This window comes from Podarcis filfolensis (genome assembly GCF_964270895.1).
Source record: "Podarcis filfolensis genome assembly, chromosome: 6".
NCBI classification, from domain to species: domain Eukaryota; kingdom Metazoa; phylum Chordata; class Lepidosauria; order Squamata; family Lacertidae; genus Podarcis; species Podarcis filfolensis.
This window is the reverse complement of record NC_139609.1, coordinates 78018322-78038850: the sequence shown is the minus strand read 5'-3', so window position 1 is coordinate 78038850 and position 20529 is coordinate 78018322. Positions and strand designations below refer to the sequence as shown.

The 20529-nt window shown below is 43.6% G+C and overlaps 1 protein-coding gene and 1 long non-coding RNA gene across 2 annotated transcripts in view; one reads left to right on the top strand and one right to left on the bottom strand.

The window, feature by feature from the left end:
- LOC310764641 (thyrotropin-releasing hormone receptor-like) overlaps positions 1–8206 on the top strand; it is a 29480-nt gene extending 21274 nt beyond the window's left edge. Inside the window, exon 3 of the mRNA XM_083618988.1 lies at positions 5923–8206. Within this exon, the coding sequence (XP_083475114.1) occupies positions 5923–6303 (381 nt within the window). The 3' untranslated portion in view covers positions 6304–8206. The remainder of the gene's footprint in view (positions 1–5922) is intronic.
- A 7820-nt stretch (positions 8207–16026) lies between these two features.
- LOC310764850 lies at positions 16027–19770 on the bottom strand. The gene is made up of 2 exons (XR_014549275.1): positions 19185–19770; positions 16027–16238 (listed from the first exon to the last, which is right to left on the bottom strand). It is a non-coding gene; the product is annotated as an uncharacterized lncRNA (long non-coding RNA).
- Between the last annotated feature and the right edge of the window lie 759 nt (positions 19771–20529).

The window sequence follows — 20529 nt, the reverse complement described above, 5'->3', positions numbered from 1 at the left end:
TTTGGTGGGAGGGTGTTCCACAGGGCAGGCACCACTACCAAGAAGGCCCTCTGCCTGGTTCCCTGTAACCTCATAATGCGGGAACTCCTAGAAGGCCCTCGGAGCTGGATCTCAGTGTCCGGGCTGAACAATGGGGGTGGAGGCGCTACTTCAGGTAGATAAGCCAGTAAACACTTTTGGACTGTTCCCCACCAGTCTTCTACCCCCGTTGGTTCAAAAGTGTGCACTCTTAGTGTCTATTCTCATTTCTCTGTCACCTCTGGCAAACAGGTTTCTGCATTCTTTTCAAAAACTGAAGTTAAAAGTTTTAAAAGGGTTTTTGAAAGGGGGGCAAGGAAACACTGTTTGACTAGAGATGGTAATGGAGCAAAAACAATTATTTGTTGCTTTCAGCTCTCTTAAAAGCTGTTACCTGACTTGAGCTGGTTGAGCTGATTTCGTTCTATTTTGAATTCCATGAGGATATTGAAAGTTGAGGAATCTATTCAAACAGCCTTTAAGGTCCGCCCTAAAGGCACAATATGATTGCTGCCTCTTTCAGCAAATTTCATTCAGTATTGCTATGCCATTTTGCTCAAAATTCAACCTCTTGGCATTTACATAGAAATGAAAACCTCTCGAGTCAGCAGAAAGCAACCCAATGAAACTCTGTTTTGCCAATATGACAAAATAGCAAATAGTTTCCGGCTCAGTGAGGAAACTGTTGTAGACTTTGCAGATATTTACAAGGAAGTTTTCTCGATGTTCAGAGGTGTGGTGTTTATTTTTCCACAAAGCTATTTCAAAGGAAGGCTGATGGGTGTGTGCCTACTTCCTTCAAACGATGAAAAGGCCAGAAAAGAATCTTTCTCACTGATGAATGCAGCTTGAGAAACAGAATCCCCAAATTCTCACATGCGGTAGCACTTTTGATTCATTCTCTGTCTTCCTGTGTGTTTGAAGAGCCAAACTAAAGGCTACATTGTAGACCCTGAACTAGTTTTCTGTCAATATTGCCGGGGTGGGGGGTGATTTTTAGCAGGAAATGTGTGAAGGGCCTCAGACTAGAACAGAACCATATTCTAGGCCAGGGGCCTTTGGGGTTAGTTTTATTTCAACATGGAAGTGGCCAGGATGAGAGAGAGAGAGAGAGAGAGAGAGAGAGAGAGAGAGAGAGAGAGAGAGAGAGATGTTTTAAAAATCATACATGACAGATGGCCATCCAATCTCTGTTTAAAAACCTCCAAGGAAGGAGAGTCCACAACCTCCTGAGGGAGACTGTTCCACTGTCTTACTGACAGCCCTTGCTGTCAGAAATTTCTTTCTGATGTTCAGTCGGAAACTCCTTTCTTGTAACATGAAGCCATTGGTTCATGTCCTACCCTCCAGAGAAGGAGAAAACAAGCTTGCTCCACCTTCTATGTGGCAGCCCTTTAGATATTTGAAGGTGGCACTTAATTTTGTGATTTAGCCCTACTTCAAAATAGTACAAAATCCGCTCACCCCACACATGATAAAATCAGAGTTCAATTTGGATTAAGAACATAAAAAGAGCCCTTCTGGATCCGACCAATGACCAGTCTCATACAGCATCCTGGGCAGTTCCCAACTAAAGTGCCCTATCAGTGCAAGGAATTTACATTTGCGCAACGCAATGGGACCTTGGTGGGCTACCGTATATGGCTGATGTGCTGGGTCAACTTTTAACAGCAACAAAGACTGAGCCGCAGAGCATCTGCCTTGCACTCAGGGAGTCCCATGTCCAGTTTTCAGCATCTCCAGCATCTCTGGGAAAGACTTGCCTGAATCTTCCTGGAGAGCCACAGCTCATCTGTGTAGGGTATACTGAGCTAGATCTTATTTGGTACAAGGTAGATTTCCATCTTCCAGTGAATGAGCTCTTGGCAAAGATCAGAGTTGAACCAAGAACTTCTTGGCTCATGGCACATGCTATCTCGCCTGATTTCATCCCGACTACATGTTCACAACAGCATTGTCCTCTTTTCAAAATGCTGACTGCTAATGTTCTATAATGAGGTTTCATCTCAGTTGTGATCAATTTTTCACTCCAGTTAATTGTTTCTATTATGTTTGTGTGCACTCATTATTTCTCTCTTTTTTTCTCTTTCACCATCAAAACATCCTTGGCATCCAAGCTTCACCATCATTGCCATTGTTAGTTGCAATAGCCAGACTGTCACCTGCATCTTTTCTGGTAACTGAGAAACCATCTTCACCAGCAAGTCATCTTACGTCTCCCAGCCTCCAACAGTGGTAATCACAAACATCTGAGATGACATTTCATGCATTCAATATCTTAGCCTGTAAGCTTATGCTACATTAACTTAAAATGCATTCGTTGAATGTTATGCAATCACATAATGCTGTGGATTTGGGTGAATTGCATTACAGCCACATTTGCATGTGGACATTAGCATGTCACTCTGCTTATTCACGATCAAGAGAAGGACTGTGGCTCAGTGGCAGAGCACATGGGTTGTACGCTGAAGTTCAACTCCTGGCATCTCCTGTGTTCCCATATCCCACTTTGCTCATCTCCTAGCTCAAGTGGGAGCAACCAGCTTGTTGTCACATGTGAGTGCAAGATCATGGTTTGTTTCTCCCCTGGAACAACATGAAGCCATTTGTTGGTTTATCGATCATGGCATATGTGAGGGAAACAACCCATGATCCAGTGTTTGCACATCACAACAAGCCAAACTTCATGGCTTGTTGCTTCCAACCATGCTAGGGGAAGAGCAAGGCAGAGGCTATCTGCTCATTTACAAAAAGCCATTGTTTATGTCTTACTGTGACATGCAAACGAGGGCTGTATATATTGCACATGATTTGTTGTTGTTCTTAGAAAGTGTTATATTTTAGGTCAGTTGGGATCTAATGCCTTGAGAGGAAACTTCTTTCCCCTGTTTTCTGACAGGTGAGGCAAGAGCAGCCTCCCTCGCACCTCTCATTTTTGTTTTCAGAGGAGTCGTTGATTCAAACCTGAGGCCTTTCTGCCCCTTATCTGAGGCTGACACATTACCAAAGCTAAGACATGATACCCAGCCAAAGGTTGGATCTCTGACTGAGCTAGGATCCGAATGATGTCCTTTCTCTATCTACTGTTATATTCTATCCTTTCATGCTTAATTCTCCATCACTGAAGTTTTGACATGCAGTTCCCAAATGGCAGGTCTGCTTTGTACTTAGCTGTAATATAACTACGACTCACAGTGCAGTCCTCCACAGTGGAAAAAAAATGTCCTTGTCCCTTCATTCTCTTGTCTACATAATAGCTGGCCATAGAGGTCTGTTAGAAAGTCATTTTCTTGCTCCAGGCTCTCAAGTGCGACATCTTTATTAAGCTTACCATCTTTGAGCTACCATATGTCTCCTGAAGGGCACTAAGCAGCTCCTTGCCTCCAGCCTTAAACCGCAGAGCAAGCATGACAGAAAGGGAATATGAGCTTGAAATAAGACAAGCAGCCTAGTCTTCTTTTTCATGTTTTCATTGAAGTGACTCTCACTGAGTTCAATGGAGCTTAATCCCTAGTAATTGTGTTTCAAGTTACAGCACAAAAGTTGGTTTTCTGGCAAATGTATTAACTCCCCTTTTATGTTTAAGAGTGTATGTCCTTTCAGCACGCATATAGCATTTTTTTCTTCCTAAAAGGGGGAGTGCACCCCTTTGAATTCAATGAATTACATGCTGAGGGGGAGGATAATCAACCATCCCCTGAACAGCTCTTTGTAAAGATTACAATGATTATCAACTTTCAATACTAGGGGAATGCATTAAGAAGAAAGGGGGAGTCGAATGCGCAGCTGAGATGAACAGTAGTGTACATCTTAACTCACAGCACTTCATTGTTCTCAGGCTACTGTTACAGTCTTGATATGTGCATTCATTAGCCACACTGTATATTGAAGAAAGAAGAAGGGTGGAGAGGTTCTTTTGTCAGGCCAGATCTAGAATTCATGCTTGTGTCTGGGAATGCTTAATACTAACCACCGGTAGATCTATTTGATTCTACAAGGCTTCCACAGAATGGAAAAACATTCAAAAACTATAGAGAAAAACTGGAGGAGAGAAATTACGGCACCTTCAAAGTTAAGGCAAACAAGCATCCTTGTTTACACTGCTACCACCAGAGCCCTTTCTATTTCTATTGGGCAGAGAGGAGGGAGATAAGAGTTTTCAAAATTGCATTTGCCCAAAATGAATGTTGACTTCTGCTGGCCTTCATCCCCAGTTCCCAACCTTCTCTAAAGGGAAAAATGTGCTCAGGAAAATGCTCTGCTTGTGTTTTACAAGACGGATGGTGGTTCAAATTCCCTTCCATCATCTGTGGAAACAGTGGACGCTTCCATGTGGCAGTTCATCATTGCCTTGGTGCTGTTGCTGCATGCAAATTTTGAGCAGTGTTCACACAACATCATCCTGGGCAAAATGCCACCCCATGTTATATTCTCATTTAATCCTGATTTACTATTTACTGGTGCTGAATGCTAATGATTCTTGTCTCAAGGTAAGCTCTTGGCATTGTGCATATGTAGCTCAATGCTACATAGTCAACCATACCTGAGCCCATTAAAATGAGTGGGCTTAAATGCCCCTAACTCTACATAGGTTTGGGCTGATGGACTTTACCTGTCTTTGATCAGTTGATGGTAAGTTATCTTATGGGGCACTTCCAGATTGTTGCTATTCTCAGGTAGGATCAAATCACATACTAGCAAATTAAGGGCGCACAAATAAATTTGATTTAGAGCTGTTGCATAGCAAGCCCACTTCCCTCCAAATTGAACTTTTTGTGATAAGGGAAGTGCAGTGGAAAGGGTGGGGTGACAGTTGCTTGATGCAGCAGCATCCGGCCTCCCAGCAAACAAATCAGGATGAAGTTTGGTTTTAAGAGCCATCGTTGCCTGATCTCCCCGTAGACAAATCAGCATGAATGCTCAGTGCTCTGGAAACCTCCATTGTAGTGACTGAAGAAAGATTTTATGTTGCTTATTCCAATTGTCAAAGAAGAAATCTCAGAAAAGAAATAAACTTTGTAACACTAATAGAAAATGAACAGAGTGACAGCAAATGACAAGGTAGAAGGCAATACCCAAAATTAACTGGGACTCATTGTTGTTGTTGTTGTTGTTGTTGTTTAGTCATGTCCGACTCTTCGTGACCCCATGGACCAGAGCACACCAGGCACTCCTGTCTTCCACTGCCTCACACAGTTTGGTCAGACTCATGTTCGTAGCTTCGAGAACACTATCCAACCATCTTGTCCTCTGTCGTTCCCCTTCTCCTTGTGCCCTCCATCTTTCCCAACATCAGGGTCTTTTCCAGGGAGTCTTCTCTTCTCATGAGGTGGCCAAAGTATTGGAGCCTCAGCTTCACGATCTGTCCTTCCAGTGAGCACTCAGGGCTGATTTCCTTAAGAATGGATAGGTTTGATCTTCTTGCAGTCCATGGGACTCTCAATAGTCTCCTCCAGCACCATAATTCACAAGCATCAATTCTTCGGCGATCAGCCTTCTTTATGGTCCAGCTCTCACTTCCATACATCACTACTGGGAAAACCATGGCTTTTACTATACGGACCTTTGTTGGCAAGGTGATGTCTCTGCTTTTTAAGGGACTCATTATAGGACTATCTAAAGAGACAGAGCTGGTAAGATTTCATTAAAAACTAGCACCACTTGGAAAATACACCAGTTACGGTGATTGGCTGGAGAAGTCTAGAACTTTCCATCCATTTAAGAGTGTTCAGGGTTAGTTTAGGCATCCTAAACTAAAATGTAATCTGTGCCATATTCTGAACTTTCTATTAGATGACTTGGCAGTGAATTCTCTCCTCTTCCTTCCACCACAGATTATTAAGCAAATCTTATTGACAAAGATGTAAACTCACTCACTTTGTTTTTCTGCTTGCAACCTCCAAGGTGACGAAGATGCTAGCGGTGGTGGTGATCCTCTTTGCCCTCCTTTGGATGCCGTACCGCACCTTGGTGGTGGTCAACTCCTTCATGGACCCTCCTTACCTGAACATCTGGTTCGTCCTCTTCTGTAGGCTCTGCATCTACCTGAACAGCGCCATCAACCCCATCATTTACAATGTGATGTCTCAGAAGTTTAGAGCTGCCTTCAAGAAGCTATGCAAATGTGGGGGGAAGAGGACAGAGATTGCCACTCAGTACAACGCTCCTGTCTTCTACAGCACCATGAAAGACTATTCCCATGACAGTTCTGAGCACAACATCACAGAACAAGAAGATCTCAATGGCTACCCATCATCAGCAAGGAGGAGTAAACCTTCCAAATAAACGCATCACACAATACCAGCTTTGGTAATGGCAGCCACCTACTCAAGTAGTTCCAAGAATGTGTGAACAGCATGCCACAGGCCTGATGCTTCCCTCTTGCCATTTGTACGTAATATTTATACAAGGCCAACCAGTTTGTTTTGTGCTTTAATGTTAACTTCTGGTCAACCTTAGTCAGCATTTTGGATCATTAGGCGTTCCGTAAAGATTGTTGTGGTGCAATGGAATTTCCTGTGACGTATGCGTCTCATAATTGCGCCCAACGTGCAATTACAATTGTGTCAGGGGAGACTGAGGGCAGTGTTTGTGTACCCCAACCCTCCCCGTTGGCCTGGCCCCACTGCTGTCCACACGTTGGAGGGAATGGTCTGAAGGGGGAAGCAGGTCCTCCTCTTCCAACCTCCCCTTGCAGGGGAGGGCCAGACCAATAGGGATGTGATTGAGAGAATGTGGCCAACATATATGGCCCCACTCTCCCCTTCACACGAGTGTAATCACATGGGAGCGAATGCCAAAATAAAGCTAATACTTGCAGTGTGTGACGCTTGGTTGTTACCTGCAGCAGCAGCAGCTTTCACTGAGCATTTAGGCCCCACAATGGTTACCATGAAGACTTCAGAAAGAGCTAGTAGAATATCCAAGTTACTGTAACTCACTTTATCCCAAGAATGTTTCTTACATTAAGCAAATTGTGTCTATTTTGCTCAGTGCCGTCTATTCTGACCGGCAGTGGCTCTCCATTGTTTTTGGCAGAGACGTCTTTCCTGTCCTTCTATACCAGAGAAGCCATTTCAATTGGGGATGTCAGTGGTAAAGCCTTCTGCATTAAAAAAACCCCGCTCTCTCTTATTACTTTATTGTGGTCCTTCCCTGCATGGCTTTGGTGTGATCAGGGAGAAAGGTCTGTCAGGGTGCAATCAATTTGGGCCACGTGACCTTGATGCACGACCACCGTAGCATGTGTCATTTATAATAAATCTCAAGCTACAAGGTTAATGACCCATATGGCAGCACCAGGGTAGCTCCTTTATCACAAGACTTCTTTTTTTAAAAAAGGCTTAAATCACTCAGCAGTAGTAAAGACATTCCCTTAAGATTTCACCTGGCTGCTATCCTCATTGTTGCAGCTGATTTGTCAGCTGTTTTAGTTTCCCTGCAGTATATTTCCTTCGGAATAAGCATATATTTTGGTCCTGCACTGCTGGGTGTGTCGTGCTGTGTCGCTGTATGGGTGAGTTGCTGTCCGTTCTTATTTTTTTCTACGCAGGCAGTTATACCAGCATTGGATAAAAGGTCTCCCTGGTGCACACCTGTAAATTGTAAATATTTGCAACTGTGGTGGCTTGATGTGCTTTGGGGGAAAGTACTCCAATTTGTACCATTTATTGACTCTATCGCCGTGAAATGTAAATTGACCGATCTGCGTTCCAGGTGTAAAATGAAGCACGTTTCACAGTTGCTACTGTTTATTGGTTTATTGCATTTGTAGCCAACGTAGTGCTTGCCAGATGTTTGTGGAATACAGCTGTAGCCAGCATAGTCAATGGCCAGTGATGAGAGGTATTGTAGTCCAAAATATCTGGAGGACACCCCATTGCTTACCTATGGTTCATGACGTTTCTATCCTGCCTTTCCTCCAGTAGTCCAATTAATTCAATATTGTCTACACTGACTGATATATACCATTCTCTCCTCACCTCCATTTTTCCCCTCACCATTGCCCTGTGAGGTAGGTTAGGTTGTGACATAGCGGTCCAAGTCAACTACTGTACTGAGCTTCATGAAATGTAGGAAACTCCCTTATACCAAATCAGAGCATTGGCCCATACATCTCAGTAATATCCGCACTGCGTGACAGTGGCTCTTTTCAGACATGAGTATCTCCCAACTTTTTAAAAGGAAATCTGTGGCCACTGAGGCCTCATTTGTCAAAAGCCAGTGTGGCCCCATGGTTGGACTAGGAATGAAGTGTTGGATTACATAGAAGACCCACTTAATAATAGTAATAATAAATTATTATTTATATGCCACCCATATGACTGGATTTCCCCAGCTACTCTGGGCAGCTTCCAACAAATTAAAACACTGAACACAGTAAAACATTGAACATTAAAGACTTTCCTACACAGGGCTGCCTTCAGATGTCTTCTAAAAGTAAGATAGTTGTTTCATTTCCTTGACATCTGATGTGAGGGCTTTCCACAGGGTGGGCGCAACTACTGAGAAGGCCCTCTGCTTGGTTCCCTGTAACCTCATAATGAGGGAACTGCCAGAAGGCCCTCAGAGCTGGATCTCAGTGTCTGGGCTGAATGATGGGGGTGCTCTTTCACCAAAAGAGCATCTTCTTGGCAGTTGGAAGGTCCCAGGTTTTTTTCTCTGGAATCTCCAGGTAACATGGTGTCAACACCAGGGAAAACTATGGCAGTGAGTAGGTTTAGAAAAGGGCATACTTTTCAATAATCATTATTTTAGGGAGAAGTGGAGAAAAAAAATCATATTTCCAAAGTTGTTTTCCATTCCAAAACTGTAATTAGTGAGCATCATGTGGCACTGCTGATTGCCTACAGTAAGTCATATTGCTACCATGGCACTCCTGGCTCTAGCTGAAGCCAAGCGAACGACGGCACGCTGAGCAGCCTCTTTTGCAGCAGGGGAGATGTTGCACCACAGACCAGCTTTAGACTGCCATTGTCTGTGCCTTCTTCTCCTATGCTGAGGCGTGTGAACGGTGGGGGCTGTGGAGGCTGTTTTGAAGGTCAAATGCACAGCAGGTGTGCACCGCACAGGCAGAAAATCTGCTGCACAGATCTAACTTTGGTGACTTGATGCCATTTCTGTTTGTCAAAGTTCTTTGTTGTGAAATGCTAATAACACAGAATGCAGAAGACAGTAGCGGCCCTGCTTCTGTTCACCTTTAAAAGCCCTGTGCAATTTTTAGTCTTGGAGATGCTCATTAGGCTGCTGAAAGCAGGCAGTTATCAGTAGGGTGGAGCAAATATGTCAATTACAGTTTCTCTCTGTTTCTCATTTTTCCTATATTAACTTCAGTCCTCTGTTTTTGCATCAGATGTGATTATGGATTTTCTTACAAGCTCCTCGCAGAAAGATCACCATCAGCTTAGTGCGAATTTCACCTAATACACACATTTGTCTTTGCAATTTTGCCTAACAAACAACATTTTTGCAAGCAAGGTGCACTTTCACATATGCATATTTCCCCCCCTAATATGCGCATTTTTCTACACTTTATTTATTTATTTTGCAAAATATTTGTTTGCACAACTGTATCACAACATTAAGAGAAACATGAATTTTGACGGATGGCCGTGTTTTGGTTCACATCTTGTTTCAAGAAGTGAGAATTAAGTAGGCTCATGTTGAAGTCTTAGCTGGACTGAATTGGGCTTCCTGTCCCTCATTGTCAGTGTGTGTGGAAACAGTGACAGTCTGTACAATATGCATGCAGATGGTACAGACAGTGGATTAAATTAGGATCCATTTGCAATGGCTTCTATGCTTGAAACTCCTGATAAGTAATGAGCCCATTCGTGTCTCCGTTGGAGTACAGATCCTGATGCATCTTCTTATGAAACAAACAGTCAGAGGGGTGCTAAAAGCTTGCTCTGGCTTCTTAAAGACGAGGCTTTATTTACCTCCACCTTCGGATCTTTAGAAATGATCACAAATGCTTGGGAAATGTGACTAACATCACCATCGTATTAAACTTTGACAGTGATCCCTTTGATTCCCACGCAGTGTGTTTCCATAGGACTCGAACTCAGAACACAAGGGAGAAACTTGCTAAGAGGAAGGCACGCTTGGCAAATCCACACCGTGATCAACTCTCGCCTGGGAACCAATGTCCCCACTGTGGAAGGATGTGTGGGTCCAGAATTGGCCTCCACAGTCACTTACGGACTCATTGTTAAAACCGTGTTTATGGAAGACAATCTTACTCGGCTCCAAGTGATCACCAAAAAAGAAGACCTTAAGACTGCTGCCTTAATGGGCCGTTGTAACCTCAGCTGATGTGTCACCCAAATGTTCCCTTCAATGCATTGAAGGTAACTGCTGGTGGGGTGTGACTCTTCCTCCAACTGCTTTTTTAAACTATTCAGAATATAGAAGAAACTATCAGAATAGATTCCAGGGTGGCGTGCAATAATTACACACAACAGCCAGGTGACAATACAGTGCACAAAACCATGGCTGATGAGCAGCAAAACAAAAACGACAACAAAGAAAAGCAAAAATATGTAAAATGCCTTCTGCAGCAAGACAGATTTAGCCTGGTGTATTGGTGCCAGGTAAGCCTTCTTGGGAAGATGTTCCACAGCTGGAGCTGAAAAAGCCCTCTCTCTGTTTCAGGGTGGGGAACCTTAAACCCAAGGCCAAATGCAGAACTGCAGTCTTCTCTTTCATGCCCTGGGACTCTGCCCAGGTCACACCCCTTCCCCTAAGACACACCCCTTCCCCCAGGACACACCCCTCACTGGCCTTGCTTCACATCCTCCTTGACTGTTATTGTCGGGATAGAATGTGCCCTTGAACTCTGATAATAACTCTTGCCTGGATACATAGTACTGATGGATGTTTGTTGGCTATTAACATCCTATACAAAGGCAACATGTTCCACTCATTGTTCATCTCACTTCTGTCTCTGCTCTGTCCGCTACTGGCTTGGGACCTTCAAAAGGCTGCCCAGTACTGCCTCGGCCCAATATACCTGAAGGAGCATCTCCACCCGCATCGTTCTGCCTGGACACTGAGATCCAGCTCCAAGGGCCTTCTGGTGGTTCACTCACTGTGAGAAGTGAGGTTACAGGGAACCAGGCAGAGGGCCTTCTCGGTAGTGGCGCCCGCCCTGTGGAACGCCCTCCCACCAGATGTCAAGGAAATAGACAACTGTCTGACTTTTAGAAGACATCTGAAGGCAGCCCTCTTTAGGGAAGTTTTTAATGTTTGAAGTTTTATTTTAAGGTTCTGTTGAAAGCCGCCCAGAGAGGCTGGGAAACCCAGCCAAATGGGTGGGGTAGAAATAATAAATTATTATTATTATTATTATTATTATTATTATTATTATTATTATACCTCACTGCCACTCTAGTTGGCATGAATCTCACTTCTGATGGAAGAGACGCTCTGAGAAGGGCATCAACAGTGGCCCTCAGAATGTGGGCAGGACAGTACGCAGATGGGCGCTCCATTAGGTATTTGGATCCCAAGCCAGCAGCGATTTTAAAGGTAAGTGCCAACACTTAGAACTAGGCTGTGAAATGAGTAGGCAGTCAGTGAGGCACCTATAAAAATAGGGGACATGGTGGGACTCCCATGGAACTCTGTAGCGCAAGTGCTGAGGGACTGAGCAGAAGGACTTAGTACACTGGTGGGACCTTGTGGGAAAGGTGATTGCTTAGACTGACACGGGGTCAAGAATAAGGTTTTTTTTTATTTTCCTTAAAAGATAAACTGTGAATAATACACGTTCCCTATCGCAGTACATTTATTATCACAGGGCAGATCAGTACTGAATAACTGCCTAGATCCCCATCATTTCTCTCTAAGAACCACAATGTCCAATTTCTTCCTGTTCATATATCAGATTAACACTTTCCTTACATCCCCCCTCCCTCTCCGGCAGCAATGACTTTCTTCTCTCTATTTCAACATCCAAGCAATTGTTCTGCCGCCTTATTCAATTAATCATTAAAACAGCACATACATTTCAGTGATGAACAAAACAGACTATTTTTTTCCCCATGCTGCAAAACATTTCGGCTTCCAGCATCATCAGTTGCTCCAATAAAAATGTGATTCTGTTGTTTCCAAGGTGGCAGTTATGGAGCCTTTATTTGCTGAAGCCAAGTGATGTTGGTTGAGGCAGTGAGTACATTCAGAAGTTCTCTGTTTGTTAACATTGTTGGGTCTGCTGGCATCTCTGTAGCAACTACAGTGGTACCTCGGGTTAAGAACTTAATTCGTTCTGGAGGTCTGTTCTTAACCTGAAACTGTTCTTAACCTGAAGCACCACTTTAGCTAATGGGGCCTCCCGCTGCCGCCGTGCGATTTCTGTTCTCTTTTTTTAAAAAAATAATTTTTATTAACCGGCCAATCAAATCAAATTAAATCACATCACATAAATTCCGAATTACAAAGCCGAATTTTAAATTTTGTTAGGGGGACCCATATTTCAAGATCCGAAGGGGGATTCTGATCATCTTCTTGCTACTGCGTTAATGTCCAAATCAATCCAAATCAGTCCAAACAGAGTTCATAATTCTATCCAGTCTTATCTTGCTGTTTCCACATCACATCTTGTTCATATATTTTCTCTTTTTTCTTTATGATCTCTTCTGATAGTCTCCTTAAGCCGATAAACACCAATAATAATCCTGTGTGAATTTTTCCGTTCTTCCAATCCTCAAATCGAGATGGTTTCCATATATCATCATCTTCATAGATAACATCGCTCTTTCCATCATTAATCTCGCAAAACTGTCGCTCTTAAGTCCCTCTGAGGAGTTTCACCCACAATATATAAACAGCTCTATTTCTCTCTTTCTCCTCCCAGACTCAAGACCTCCGACAGAACTTCCCAATATGGCGACAGGATTTTTAACTGCATCATTCCAAAGCTCTTATACATTCCACGCTCTTCTTAAAACATGCTTTGGTTCGGAAGTTTATCTCCACACAGCCTTAAATCCACAGCTTAAGTCCTTAAAACGACATTTCTGACTCGTGAGAGGAGGGGATTCTTGTTTAATCACATAAGGAAAGAAAGGAAAGTTTTTCCCCCTCCCCGATCAGTCATTTGCCATACCATGTCTTGGCGTATCTTCTCATGTTTTATTCTTGTCTTGTTTTATCAGAGATCTCTTCTGTTAGCAGTCTTTACTCCCCCTCCTTCCTTGAAATATGTGCATTCCTTCATCCAAATTATTTCTTTTGAAGTTCTTGCAGCTAGTGGCGTGGATCAGGGACGGCGTCCAGGAGCGCCGGAATCCCACAGGAGGGCTTTGTGCCTAGTGCCCCCATCCCCACAAATTCGGGGGTGGTATAGGGCACAGCAGGCAAGGGCAGTCCCCCCCACCATCCTGGGGGGGGGTAGGGAGGCTAATTACTCCCATCATAGCCTCCAAATTACCTCGTGTGGGTCGGAGAGTTGTTATTGTCAGCCATCTTCCGATGCGCCCCCTAGTGGCCCCCCGTGCGATTTCTGTTCTCATCCTGAAGCAAAGTTCTTAACCCGAGGTACTATCTCTGGGTTAGCGGAGTCTGTAACCTGAAGCGTCTGTAACCCGAGGTACCACTGTACTGATAAGTCAGCCAGCCCATAGTTCTCAGTATTAAATTGTTTGCTTCACTTTTTACTTTATTTAACCCAAAACTCCCGATTTGTGTTTTTTAACGTGTGTAGGTTAGCTGCAGTTTTACCTACCTACCGTGTCTGGCATCCCATTATTATTATTTTTTTGCATTCCATGACATGTAGATAATATTTCAGGACCTGCAGGTAATGTTCTGTTTGATGTAATATGTTCTACCCATCCTGGTGCTTTTGAAGGCAGCTGTCTCCATGAGATACACGCAGGTGAGGCATCATTTGGAATTGCAAGGCGGAGATCCAGGATTGCTGATACACGGCTCAAGTATAGCTCCCACTTACGGTTTGCATAGATATGGTATGGAGATCAGCAAAATGCTATAAACAGAAGGCTTGCTGATAGCTTTGGCATTTTTATCGGAGCAACTGACAACATAAATGAAAGATACTCTGTTTTGCTAATCACACTAACGTGGGAATATTACATGTATTTTCAGTTCTTAGTTATGTTTAATTCATGCCAGAGCTTTACCCATCTTTGCTGTAATCAAGCTTCCATGCAAGTCAATTGGGTATCTGAAATATACAAAATGAGGGCTCATCATAGCCTACGTTGAAGTTAATGGAAAGATTTTAGCTTAGCTGAAACAGGTGCCTTGGGTTATTTCCAGCACTGCAGGTTGGGGGGTGGCAACTAAATTTGCTAATTCAACTTTATGTAGTTTGTATCCTGTGCTCTATAATAGACATCCTCAGACTGAGCAACCGGCAAACGTCAGACCTGCAAAAAGGGTAAGTTATGGGAAGAAAAGAGGCACCCAGTTTTATAAAAGCAACTTGCAAGGTATCTTTTTTCAAATAATAGGGAATTCAAGCGGTCAGTGCCAAAAGAATGGATCCCAAACAGAAACCCTGGGAATCAAGAGGAAGGTGTCAGCATGCTGAGGGAATTCTGGAGTTTGCAGAAGTACAAAAGAAATATTTTAAAGAACCCTTTGAAGAGGGTAAAGGTGTTTCAAAAACCAATGCAATTCGAACAGTATGATCAGTAGCTATGGAACGTTGCTGAACAAGAGCTCTCTGCTAAGGAAGCGAAGATACAAGGCGACATTTGTTGCAAGTCGTTTGGTAAGGATTGGGTTGGTAGGGGATGCAATGCATGAAGCCTGGAGGCATCAGGGTTGTGCTTTTGGTTTCGGCAAGGGAAAGTGGGCACTTCCATAACACAGAATGGAGAGATACGCGAGCAAAATGCTGGCCACACCTTGTCAAGTTTTTCTCACCAACAATGAGATCTAGGACTCAGCTATACAGCTGCAAATGAAGCGTTTTGAATGTGTTGTAATGTGCAATATACAATTGCGACACTAGATGGCAACTGTGACCTATAGCAAATTCAATGCATTTTTCAAAACGATTATAAAAAAAGCGTTTTTAACATGTGTGCAGATTCCACCCTAGAAACTTGAAGAAATTTCAGAGCGAAAAGTTAGATAATTGAGAATTGCCACCCCATTTTAGCCAAGACAGTTTCTATCCTGTGAATTGTAAACACCACCAATCAAGAGTTCCTAAAATGCTTGAGGTTAAATGTTACATATAAAATATTTCTTCACAAATTTTAAATTTGGTCAACATATTCTATATCTGAATACAAAATGGGCTGTTTTAAAACTCACATTTAAAATGTAATTCTCAAAACCCTTCTAAAACTAGTTCTCACATCTCACCAAATCATTTCAGCAAATGTGGAATGTTAACTATTAAAAATGCTTGATACCCAGGATATAGATCAGCTCGGGCTTCCAAAATTCCCTTAATGACAGAGGAGGTGATTGAGTTTGTGACAAAGCAGTGCACCTCCTCCCCTTGCAATAAGGTGTTTTTCATTCCTACCCTAGGGCAACAGCCTCAGATTTAATAAGACTTTGCAATCTGAAATGTCACAGAATGGCTACTATTCAGAAAGACAGAGAGAGAATATAAATGAAACATGAATCTCATTTTTAAAGACTTCCTGAAAAGGAAGCAAGACATTATCAAAAAGAAAGATATGACTCTATTATGCTTTTTGGGGGGTTTTTGCATAAAATATATAAAGGCCACAATCCTATCCTCATGTACTTCCTTCTGAGAAGATTGCACTGTAAAAGTCACAGTAAGTTGAGAGTTGCTGAGTGGCTGTAGATGGGATTGATATAAACCAGTTCCTTCTCCAGTTCAATCTGTTTTGCTCTCCAACCCTGAATCTCAGGACTCTCCCCACTAATTAGTGCAGAATGGCAATTAGCGGGCAAGGTAAATTGCTACAGAGTCAGGGAGATCCAGCAAGTATGAAGAGGTGGAATCCTGCAGTGTTGAGCTCTTGCCCACCTCCCATCATCATATTAATGCAATTTGTCAAAAGTTGTTTGTTTATTTTGCAATTCATGTTTCGAAAGAACCCCTGGAGCTCCTCAATCAGCACATACTTGAGGGCATCCTAAGTTTTCTGTTCAGAGCGTGCTTAGAAGCAGCTCCTCATCTTCGCAAAACCAGTGAGCAGGAAGTGGATGCAGAGAAGTGATTTGTCTGTCTGTCTCTCTCTGCCTCTTTCTCTCATATACTACTAGAATCTGGAGTTGTCCAATGAAGCTAAATGATGGGAGATTCAGGACAAAAAAAAAATACTTTTATCACAGAGAGAATATTCAGTAGGGACAAGGGGGGTGCTGTAGTCTAAACCACTGAGCCTCTTGAACTTGCCTATTGGAAGGTCAGCGGTTCAAATCCCCGCAACGGAGTGAGCTCCCGTTGCTCTGTCCCAGCTCCTGCCAACCTAGCAGTTCGAAAGCACACCAGTGCAAGTAGATAAATAGGTACCGCTGTGGCGGGAAGGTAAACGACGTTTCTGTGCGCTCTGGTTTCCATCACGGTGTTCTGTTGCACCAGAAGCGGTTTAGTCATGCTGGCCACATGACCCAGAAAGCTGTCTGCGGACAAGCGCTGGCTCCCTCGGCCTGAAAGCGAGATGAGTGCTGCAACCCCATAGTCGCCTTTGACTGGACTTAACCGTCCAGGGGTCCTTTACCTTTACCTTTTACCTATTCAGTGGGATTTGCTTCCAGAAGCAACTTAATCTCTATTCATGCATTAACAGAGATGGACGGGCCCATTATGATCGTTTCCATCCCAGTTCTACCTGGAGACGGGACTAAGTCTGTCTCCTCCCATTTCTACATGGATTTCAATGGGAAAGGGTTGGACCTTTGATGCCCTATATGGCTACCAATTCCTGCCTTATTGTTTCTAGCCACATTTGGTAAGTGGTGGTATGTAGTTCTATCACCTATCTCATAGTCATAGTTCTCCACCTGCCAACATCTTGCTCCCTGCCAGAATTTATTTGTTTTTAAAACTGCATTTCAAAATTTCAAATATTGGGGCCAGGATCACTCACGCATGACATTTGAATTTTCTAGATTTGGGCTTTCGATCTGGGGGTGGAGTGCCTGCCACAAAACGGCCATTAATATAGCCATGGTCCTGTGCACTTGACCACAAAGATAAACTGGCCGGTCAACAGGCGGGAACTGGATGAGATCCCAGCTGGAGCGAACTCCCAGGTTCAATGGGACTGAGGATATGGGCTAGGCAGTGAGGAAACTGATACCATCAGTTATTTAAAAGAAATGTTTATCTCAAGTAGACAGCACGGGGGATTTGCTACACTTCTCAGCCTCAGAAATAGATCAGATTATTAGGACAGCTGCTCCCAGAATTGCACTCCCCGTTCCAAATGCCTCCTTCTACATTCCAGCTGGCCGCAAGGACATGGCCCTTTTATAAGAATTGATTTGTCAGCTCAAGAAGTTTGTGAGGGGCTGTACTTTATGTCTCAAGCACTCTCTCTCACACACACAAAGTAAGGGCGGGGGACAAGTTTGATTCAATTCACATTTAAAGGCGAATTTGCCTACCTAATGCTTCTTAAGACCGTGTGCAAACTTGAAGCATGGCCATCTTTCAAAATATTCACTTCTCCAAATTTTGCAGTGAAGTTCTCCAAGTAATGTGTACAAAAAAGAAAGGTATATTCTATGGGAAAGTGCTCATAAATAAATGTATTAGTGGAGATAACAGATAAAATGCATTATATTAGGGGGGAAATACTTGCAAAAATATTTATATTAGGTAAAATTGCATTAAAAAGTGTGTATTAGGAATAAAATATGCACTAGAATGCTGGCAAGATACAGAGATGTGGAGAGCCAAAGTCTGCTCCAACTGTGGGAACTCTCCAACATGCCTGCTCTTCAAACTTTGCACAGCTAACATGAGAAAGCAGATGCTTGGTGTGGTGTTTGCTTCTAGGTGGGTCATAAGGAAAGGGTTAAATGAGTGTGAAGTGATTGGCCCGTGGAAACAGAGGGGAGGAGTTAGAGTGAGAGTTGGAGTTGTGTGGAAGTCAGTTGAGAGTGGGGAGTTGGAGAAGGAAGAGGGAGGATAAATCTGTGGGTTGGTCGAGTTCAGTGGCGTAGCGTGGGTTGTCAGCACCCGGGGCAAGGCAAGTAATTTGTGCCCCCTGCAGTGAGAGAGAGTGAGTGAGCCAGGTAGGGGCAGAGAGCTGCGAGTGCGAGCGCGCGCCCCCCCAGATGTTGCGCCCGGTGCGGCCGGCCCCCCCTGCACCCCCCACGCTACGCCACTGGTCGAGTTGTGTGGTAAGAGAGTGAGAGGAACTGTTAGGTGTACCCGTGAGAAACAGGTTGGTGGCAGCGAAGAAAGCAATTACAGTGGTGGCACAGGGTCAATAGACCGTCAAACGTCCGGGATCGCCACACTTGGACTCACAAGAGATGCCCAAGCAGTCTGTGTTGCATATTATCTACATATATACTCCTTCACCCCATCGCCACCTCATGAAAGTTCAGCTTCCTCGTGTTGCTTTTTGCCCTCCAGAGGGTACAAAGGCCACTTATTAATTTTAGTCAGTTACCAACACTGTGGCCATTCCCTTCCATCCATTCTCCAAACTGCTCTGTGAGAAAGGTCACCACACTTAATCTTGCTTAAAGGATGGGGACTTGAGAGAGGGAGAGAGGGACTTGTGCTGAGCCACTTGGAAAGTTCATGAATGAAACCGAATAAACCTCTGCTCTCTCTCTCATGTCTTACAAGCAAAAGGGGAACTCTGAGAGGCACAGACTTCTTCCTTGCACTCTTGTAGTGAAACAGATGAGTTCTGGAGGCACATGTTGCTCATGCATCTCACTACATGCGAGATCTGAACATCTCCACTTCACGTATTACACAAAACCACTTTTTAAAGAGGCAAACAGCTAGAATTCCTGGCAATCACTTGAAATGGTACTTAAGGAATTGCAAGTAAATTCCACCTTCAATTTTTCACTTATTGTTCTTAGGAACCACCCACATATAATACATCTGCTTTAAGAAACAGTTATACATATTTACACTGTGCACTTTCAGCTCCGACCTAACCATGTTTACTCCTGAGTAAACACAATTGATTTAAACTGGATTTACTGCAAAGCAAGCATAGTTATAGGCTTACTTGCAGACGCCTGGTACTGTCCCCCAGAAGACCAGTGATTAGCATGCTATGATGGTTGGATGGTTGGCATCTCAAGGGTAAAGTAGCTGTCATCCTATGCCTTCCTTGGTGAGTAATTACCCTACATTAAGAAAATCCATGGTGTCATCTGTCTCCTTGACCCAGTCTTCCCTGCCAAAGCAGTTTTGAAGCAATGCCCGCTGTGTTTCCCCCCCCTGCCCTCCGTTCTGTAAGTAAATGCTCCCAATTTGCTCCATTTGCAGGAATCGAATGTGTTTTCATGCCCAGTCACTTGTGTGATTTGATGCCAGTCCTGCTTTGCTTTGCACCCACAATGCCAGGTGCATCTGCTGATACCCAGGTTTGCCTGCCCGAAAGCTCAGGGTGCCTAAGTAAAGTTCAACAACCCTTCATGGATCCAGAAATTCCAAATCCACACAGACCTTCTGGTTAATTACTGGAGGTCCCCCTCCCTGGGATCATTTGAGATCCATTAGATGAGACCTGAAGTATCTCATGTTTCCCTCACAACAACAATTCACAACAGGCAGAGGTTGAAAAAGTCTGCTCTTCATTTTCAGGTGCTATGCTGTGGTTAATGCTTAATGTGTCATGCTTAATGACATCATCAGAGCCTGTCCCTGTGACATCACAGGGACCTGCCCCATTACATCACTGAGGTTTGTGGCCTAAATCCTCAGAGTCTGGGATGCTCCTGACTTGACAATCCTATTCAGAAGTGCCCTCAGGCTTTTTAGTTTGTTTTTAATGTGAAACTAGCATTTTAGCCTCCTCCTCTGTTTAGTTTTCTTCTTGTCTTTGTATGCTGGTGTTTGTAATAATTAGAATGATGTCCAAATACTCTGAGCAGACCCATCAAAATATATGGATTCAAGTACAAGGACTATTGATTTAATAGGCCTACTTTGAATAGAAAAGGTAAAAGGGAGAAACGTGCTAAGAGGAAGGCATGCTTGGCAAACCCTCACCGTGATCAACTCCCACACGGAAACCTATGCCCCCACTGTGGAAGGACATGTGGATTCAGAATTGGCCTCCACAGTCACTTACGCACTCACTGTTAAAACTGTGTTTATGGAAGACAATCTTACTCGGCTATGAGTGATCACCAAAGAAGAAAGAAGAATGCTTTGAATAGAACTAATGTTGGATATAAGCCCTGGGTTTTGTGATGGGGTAAGTAACTTCCAGCCCATGAGTCAAGTGCAGCCCTCTCTCCAAGCCAAACCCCTCACCAGCTGTACTCCACACCCTCAAGTGCTTTTGCTGGTTTGGAATGTTTCCTTGAACTTTCATAATGCTTCTTGTTTAAGGGGGTTGAAAG